This window comes from Pundamilia nyererei, unplaced genomic scaffold (assembly GCF_000239375.1).
Source record: "Pundamilia nyererei isolate P.nyererei 1_Seehausen unplaced genomic scaffold, PunNye1.0 scaffold00110, whole genome shotgun sequence".
Lineage (NCBI taxonomy): Eukaryota > Metazoa > Chordata > Actinopteri > Cichliformes > Cichlidae > Pundamilia > Pundamilia nyererei.
Window position 1 is genome coordinate 2,134,797 of NW_005187511.1, and position 8,008 is coordinate 2,142,804.

General features: G+C 38.3%; 2 protein-coding genes across 2 annotated transcripts in view; both read left to right on the top strand.

The window, feature by feature from the left end:
* The window catches only part of LOC102211705 (protein bicaudal D homolog 2-like), a 9,602-nt gene extending 7,738 nt beyond the window's left edge, over positions 1–1,864 (top strand). Inside the window, exons 7-8 of the mRNA XM_005741490.2 lie at positions 35–266; positions 620–1,864. Coding sequence (XP_005741547.1) covers positions 35–266; positions 620–622 — 235 coding nt within the window. The 3' untranslated portion in view covers positions 623–1,864. The remainder of the gene's footprint in view (positions 1–34; positions 267–619) is intronic.
* A 788-nt stretch (positions 1,865–2,652) lies between these two features.
* Positions 2,653–5,108, top strand: card19 (caspase recruitment domain family, member 19). The gene is made up of 6 exons (XM_005741491.1): positions 2,653–2,724; positions 3,107–3,246; positions 4,173–4,329; positions 4,460–4,522; positions 4,780–4,845; positions 4,981–5,108. The coding sequence occupies exons 1-6, from the start codon at positions 2,718–2,720 to the stop codon at positions 5,088–5,090; spliced, it is 543 nt and encodes a 180-aa protein (XP_005741548.1). The 5' UTR covers positions 2,653–2,717; the 3' UTR covers positions 5,091–5,108.
* The last annotated feature ends 2,900 nt before the right edge of the window (positions 5,109–8,008 follow it).

Sequence of the window (8,008 nt, forward strand, 5' to 3'; positions counted from 1 at the left end):
TCCTCTCCTCTCCTCTCCTCTCCTCTCCTCTCAGGTGTGATGAGTATGTTACACAGCTGGATGACATGCAGAGGCAGCTGGCTGCTGCTGAGGATGAAAAGAAGACGCTGAACTCTTTGTTACGTATGGCCATTCAGCAAAAACTCGCATTAACTCAGCGCCTAGAGGATTTGGAGTTTGACCACGAACAAGCACGCCGCAACAGCACCACAACAGTGGGAGGCAAGGCCAAAACGAAGGGCAAGGGAGCCTCTTCCAGCCGCAGTGTAAGTCACGAGCTGTAATGCAGAACGACCTCTAAGGCACAAAATTTCAGCGAAGGCCAGCTCTTCTAGATGTTTTCAAAATGTAAAAAAAATAATAATTTGGGTCAGAATAACTCTTTCTTTTACTGGTAGGTCTCGATATTCAGCATTGAGTTATTTGTTTCTTTTGACGAAGTATAAGCAGGTGTAATGTGGAAAGAGGAAGAACTTGTCCCCTGTAGTAGCCTAAAAGTCTATTGGTGATTCATGTCTGAACCCTGCATGCAAAGCACACCCAACACCTTTGTTGTGCATCTCACTTAATGCAGGAGAAACTGAAATTAATTTCATTTTTTTCTCTTTTGTCTTTGCAGTAAACTCATGAAGCCAAGTGTCCTTAACGAGCTCCGTCAGGTTATGCACGTCGGTGGCCAGTTGTCTGCTCTCCTGGTTTCTCCACTCTCAATCACACGCCATATCGTGTCACTACTAAGACGAGAATATATCAAACAGTATTAGCCAAGAGCCTTGTTTTAGAGTGCCAGAACAGCTATTTAAAATGGCATCAAATTCTATGAAAACTGCAGAAAATAACACACCAGCTACCCGGTGCAGTCCATCAGTCTTCCAAAATATGAACCACTATGATTACTCAACCGGTGGAATAGTCACAATGGGTGTTTGGTTGGTTACTTAACGCCTGACTGACTTAGCACTTTTCTGTTTCACGTATTTGCTCCAAGCTTATTCTACTTTCTAAAATGATGCTAACTGTTTCAAGTATTGTGTAATGTTTGTACTCTGTGTGCATGCTTGTCTTCCAACATACCTTTAACCTTATTTATTTCATAGCAACAAAGTCACAGATTGCTTTTAAAGCCACAAGTAAGTCTCTGATTTTGATGTCTGTTGGCCTTAGATTTAGTATTTGACACATACTGACAGCCAGAATTCTTGACAACCGTGTCTTCTGTCGTGCTGTATTGTCATAACTCTATGATCCTGGAAATATGAAGCTTCAAATACGGGATCTTAACTACATTGTGTATCACTATGTTCCTAACAGATAAAGCAGAGCGGTTACAAATTAAAAGTATGCTCGTTATGTCTGGAAAAAGAATAAAAATGCAAATCTTATTTAAGGATTTATAAGTTAAGGTCAGATGTATAGTATTCATAAACTCTATTCATGATAAAGAATTTTTAAAGTTACTGTTTTAATACAATTTTTTTTGTAAAGCTTTTCAAATAAGTCTGCAGTGCCATTGTGTGTTTTTTCTTTATACAAGTGCCACATTCAGACATGACAACAAAAGAGAACCCTAAGTGTTTGTGCTATATAATAATATTTTACATCTTGTTGCTCACATTATTGGTCCTAATTGATTGCAGTTTTTACTATAACTGTAATTGTATTTATTTGTCTCAGTTCATTCAGACTACAGGATTTGAAATCCTTTTTATTTCATAAGGGAGTGTGCATTTAGCTGGCAGGTTGAGGCTTAAAAAAAGTACTGAAATGAAAAAAAAAAACACAAGCAAAAATCCTAATTGTAAGATCCTGTCACTGCTTCCTGCTAGAGTATGTCTGGTGAAGAAATAAATCTAACTTTTACAATTCTGATGGTTTTTTATTTTTATTTTTTTAACTCATGTCTTTATATTTTTCAAGGAAACATCTGCAAACATACATGTAAATATAAGTATATAAGGCAAAATGAGCTCTCATGCAATTGAGGCTTCAGTGAACAGCAGAAGAATAAACTGAAGGGCCAGGTGTAGCTCTCAGGTCCTGTGTCAGGTCTCTGCTGGATTTTTCCCAAATTCCTAAGGACATGACTTCAAGATACTGTTCATCTGCTGTAAATAGTTTTTCCTCACTTTGTCCAGCTTCCTCAGATTTATTAAGCTAATAGCTCTGTGGGAATCACATGTTGGTGCAAAATGGTATTTTGTGGTTGTCAAACTATGTTATCTTCTGCATTTTTCTTATATTTACCAAAGGAAATGGAAAAGAAACGTGTTTTTCCAGCTAGTAGCAAAGTACCTGCAAATACTATTTAAAATTGGTTATTTGACATGTTAGTGTAAACACAATGCTGCTTCCTCCCTTGAGTTCGGATACCCATTTTATGCTTGAATGACTCATTGGTCAGTGATGGACTATATCACATCTAACATTAGCAACATTATTTACGCTATTAACATTAAGTGAAACTAGGTGGTTTTACATAGAGCTCTCATTTTGCACTTATGTGTATACACATAAAAAATATACATCAATTATGATACAAATAGATCCAAATAAAGTTGTTACAGGTCTAATTAGTTACAGCAAAAGCTGCATTGTATAAAGTCTTTGCGCTGAAAAAGGTTCTTTTTCCTTAATGGGAGACGTTGACGTAAGCCCATCCCTGCCGGCGGCATGACGTCAGCGGGCGTGTCCAACAGAGGGCACAGGGGGACTCTGCAATGGGAGGTTTGTGTATTTCTTTACCTAAAATAACAAATAACGCTTATTCTACATTATCTAGCCCTCAGTTTTGCTATAATATGACCCGATTAGCTTGGAGTGACCAATATTACGACAGCAGTAGCAAGCTGAAGTTTGCGCTTTGCCAAAGATAATGTAACGTCTCATTCCAAGTCATGTTCGGGACTTTGAAGTTTCTTAACTTCGCCACGCCTCATACTCTACTCTTGCTAAAGTTTCGAGAGAGAGAAAATAACTGGCTTTAACGTTTCTTTTCTATGAGTAAACCACTGCCTACTTACGTACCCTTCCAAAGAAAAATGCTAGCCTGTTGACAAACAACTGCCCATATAACGAATGGGTTTAACGCCTCCGTTTACACCGACAGACAGTTTTTGTGAGCAGCTCACAGAGGACAGCACCTTCCTCAAACATGACCCGAGACTGGACACAGAAGTCGTGGATAAACTCATCCTGCAGCTCAACAGAATCTACCCGCAGATCCTCACTGACAAGGAGGCAACCAAAGTGAGTCCTCCTCAGCAGCCTTTTACTGTCTCTGTGGCATACGCATACTGACAGTGGTGCAACGGAATAACATTCAAGTAAAACAATGTTAAAAAAATCGAAGTTGTACTGCTCTAGAAATACACTGCGGTGTTTATTAGTGTAGTTGCAAGTGCATAATAAAACCAGTCAAACAGCAACAGAATGGCCATGAGCTCACAAGCTGTATAAACTATGCTGTTATTACTAGTTTGATCACTTGCATGCAGCATTTGGTTTCGCTATAGCTGTTTATGGTAGCTGCTATGGTTTATGCAGTGGTTGCTAGGGGTGTAGCAATCTAGAAACCCAGACCAAAACCACTATTGAAACATCTGCATACCTGTATCACAGTTTCATCTTTCCTTACTGTGATATATACGTGGAGGTGTTAATGTCTGGTTAAAGCTGCTGTGTTCAAAGATCATTAAAGTGTGCGCTGATTGGAAATACATCACAATAACGGATGTTTTTTGTTCATGCTCAGTTATAAAAAAGTTGTCAGGTCTGTGGTTTAAAAAGAAGAAGAAGAAGAAGAAAGAAAGGGGGTTTGGAGAGTTGTTATAATTGTAGTGATTGCAGATTTTCAGAACCTCATTCTGAAAATGGAACCATAGTCAACAGGATAGCAGGAGTAAAGAAAGAAAAGCGTGAAGCTGCATAAAATTAAAATGCTCAAGCATCATCAGGTGCCTTTAATATTGTATTTCAGCAGGCACGCTTACATAAACTAGTTTAAATTCCAGTAATAAATGTATTTATTTATGTCCCATCGCTTCAAGTGAAAATATTCCTATACAGACACCTGGAAAGCATTCACGGTTCTGAAAATCTTGAGGTTAAAACACCATAGTGAATGATTTCAGTGTAAGATTAACAAATAATATCTGTTGTTAACTGTTGTCCAGTTCCGAAACTTGGATGTACCCACAAGTGTTCGACTGGGTGAGCTCTTGACACACCTACAAGGGAAAGGAGAGGAAGCATGCAGGGAATTTTACAGGGCGCTTCACTTGCATGTTGAGGAGGTCTACTACAGTTTGCCTACAAGGCTTCACCTCAGAGGTTCGTCTCTGAAATGGCTTATACTCATATCATACCACTTTCATACATATCAGTTTTTTTGGAGGTTATGGGGAGTAATTGTGGTTATATATGTAGGCATATTTTACATTTTATTCCATCCTGCTTCCAGATTCCTTGGATCCGCTCAAACTTCCACAGGTCATCAAACAGAGACATGCTTTGAATGACAGAGGTAAGATTTGGAGGGAGAGTAAAGAATTAGTGCCAGCATGTGTGCCATGTAATATACAGAGTAATTTATTTATGTATATAACTAAGAAACAAAACTATAAAACATAAACAGTGATGATGCTTTTAAGCTATGAGGGCTTTACACATGTTTAAAAAATAACTTTCAAAACTGTGACAAAACTATTCAAGGCAAAACTTGTATCTAATTATTTAGCACTGACATGATGCCTAATTTTTTATGTGCTTCCTGTTTTGCAGGTCCCCTCTTCTTTATGGGCTGTTTCACTTTTGTAGTGGGAATGGCTTTCTTCTATTACTACAGTGGTAAACTTTTTTTCTCCCAAATTTTTCACATGACTTCATTTTATATAGTCAGGATTATATAAATGCTCATTTTAATAGTGTGAAAACAATTTTCACTTTTCCAGAGGTAATTTTTATTTCTTTCTTATTGTGTAGAAGCTAAAGTGACTGGAGGAAGCCAGGCACTTGGGATGGCTGCTCTTGGACTGAAAAGAAAAGCTCAAGAAGTTCTTATATGGTACACTGAGGAAAGCCTCATAAAGTAAAGGGAGTCTTCTTCAGTTGTTCTGCTCTTGTTGCTTTTACCAAAGCACAACACACTATATATTTTCAAGGGTTTTAAGGTAATCATGTACACAGTGTAAATGATATATACGCTTATTTTGCTTGTTTGCATTTGGTACTTCGCAATTGAAAGTATCCCATTTAAATGGTTTTGAGGGATTAATACAGTTGAGGTTAAAACTGGTGTAGGGAAATGAAATGGAGGATTTGTGCTGTGGAATGCTTCCACAAAACTAGTTTACAACTTTTTTTCCCTAACATCCAACTTTATTACTTTTTTCAAACTGAGAAATTTGAAAACTAAATAATGGGGTGGTTCTTGACTTTAATCTATAATTTGTTAAGAACATTTTTTTTTTTTTTTTTAAGAACTAGTTTTAAGCTCTTCAGTTAGGTCAAGAACAGCCCCTGGCTGCCATCTTGTGGTTAAAAGAGGAGCTACATCACTAAATTTACGTCTGTTTCATAAGAACTTCCCCAAATTCCGCCTCTCACAATACAAAAAGGATATTAAACGTGTGAACAATCCAGTGCCACATGGGGCAAGCCAAATCCATAAAAGTAATGCTTTAAATGTCTTTATAGCGAATGTTACAATCACGTGACTGCATCTACCAATGCGGGGACGGCTTCCTACCGCAGTGCAGTGTGGGTAGAGTTGCAACCAATTGAAAACATAAATATCGAATGTAACTGAAAACAGAGAAAACATAAATAGTGAACCACTCGTTTGAAGAAAACCACGAATATTCGACCTTTTCAATTAGACTAAAGTTTGGAAGTGACACCGTGAGTGAAACCAAGCTGTGTCCTCGCGGGTATATATGACGACGTCCTGCTTTTGGGAGGGTGTGTTGTATGAAAGGAGAGAAGGTTAGCACTCCCCTTGACAAGGATGGAATTGGCCCTAGTGGCCTGCAACACACATACGGTTAAGGCATTGCCACCTACTTCGTGGCATCTCTAACCATGTTTTTTTTTTTATTGTTTTTAACCGTTCCTTGACCTTCCCCGTTACTGTTTAGCTGACTCTGTGTCACTTACCGCGCCCTGTTTTTCCACCGAGCAGCTGAAGAACGGAAATCTATCATACTCTTTGCTTCCGCTGTTTCGAGCAGGACGTTAATGTTTCATTGTCCTCGTTTGGCTTACCACTGAATGCACTGAAAACCCGGCGTCAAACTTCTCACTGAAGTAGTTACATTTAGTTTGCTACAGTTATAAATCCATATTGTATCATATAGTATGGATATTTTTGTCTTGTTGTTCACACTGTGCCTCTCCTGCCTATTTTAAATACTGTCTAGCAATAAATTAACTTGCACCAAATGTTGAAACAAATACAACTTCATAGTATTTTCTGTAAAAACGCACACAAGATATACTAGTAATGGTGCTTAAACCTTCTTCATGGTTTGAAGGTTAATTCTCAGGATGTCAGATGCTAATATTGTGGCAAATTGTAGTTTAAATTATTTTTGTGTTTGTGCCTTGTAATCAACAACCTCTAAACATAAAAATTTGACTTGTGGTGAAAATTAGTTAACATAAAGCCAGTTTGTCATGATTTGTGTGTCCTGTGCCTTACATGTGGGGATGCTATCATTTTGTAAAACTGACTTTTGTCTTCGCACAATAAACCAGTAACAACAAAAAAACACTCAACTTGATGGTTATGTAGTTTTATTTTGTATAACAAATTGTTTAAAAATAGGCAGTGTGTAACAGGAGATTATTAAAGGATAAAGACAATGATCCTTAAAAATGCATTTAAAAAAGTCTAAAAGTAACCATATAATTCACAATAAACAAACAGAAAAACAAACTAATTCATAAGGCAAGGAAAAAAGTTTAACCTGTTAACATCCACCAGGTCACCGGTAATCCATCATGATAACTCATGGGTTTGGTTTTATTTCAACCACCGTTGATGAGGTGTAATACATTTCTTTTTGGTTCATTTGGGGTTTCCCATTCAGGTGAAAATTCTATAAAAATGGTAAATGGCCTGTATTTGTATAGCGCTTTACTAGTCCTTAAGGACCCCAAAGCGCTTTACACATCCAGTCACCCACCGGTGATGGCAAGCTACATTGTACTGTAGCCACAGCCACCCTGGGGCGCACTGACAGAGGCGAGGCTGACGGACACTGGCGCCACCGGGCCCTCTGACCACCACCTGGCAACGGGTGAAGTGTCATGCCCAAGGACACAACGACCGAGACTGTCCAAGCCAGGGCTCGAACCGGCAACCTTCCGATTGCAAGGCGACCTCCCAACTTTTGAGCCACAACCAAGAAACGTGGTGGACATTAACCAAACCAAAAACTCTTAACCATAGGTGGGTCAACAATGAGCTGGTGTATGCTAGGAGGTTGAAATTTTCTTTAGACAGATTTTGCATAGCTCTTTAAAAAATAAAGCAGTTAAGGCCCACTGTAAACATTATTAGAATGGTAAAGCTGTTACACATATAACACCTCTTACAGCAGCAAGACAGAATGAATCATGATGCACTCACCATTGTTAATTTTCTTTGGATTCTGTGGTAACTGTGATTTTTTTTTTTCTCCAAAAACATAAAGGCATACTAACCTGTTTAAGAACTTCAAAATAAAAGCAGGTGGTCTTCTTTAGCTGTTGTTTGGGAAACCTTCACAGTGATTGTGACTATTGCTCCTGATGTTTGTTTTCTGCATACAGACAATTACTTATTTGCATCAGTAACCTGAGCATTATAAGATCTGAGGTAACAGACTAGTTAATAGCCACATGAAATAAGAACTGATCAACACATGTAGGGGAGACCGGGGATAGTTGTAATGTGGGTCAGTTGTAACACTTCCAATTTCTCCAATCAGGGCTAAGTTTCAAATGATGTGACTCATCCTGTGCATGC

Bases quoted from the DNA above. Each gene is read 5' to 3' on its own strand.
- card19 (XM_005741491.1), top strand. The intron at 4,330-4,459 runs GTTCGTCTCTGA...TCCTGCTTCCAG, and splicing joins TACAAGGCTTCACCTCAGAG to ATTCCTTGGATCCGCTCAAA. The intron at 4,523-4,779 runs GTAAGATTTGGA...CCTGTTTTGCAG, and splicing joins ACATGCTTTGAATGACAGAG to GTCCCCTCTTCTTTATGGGC.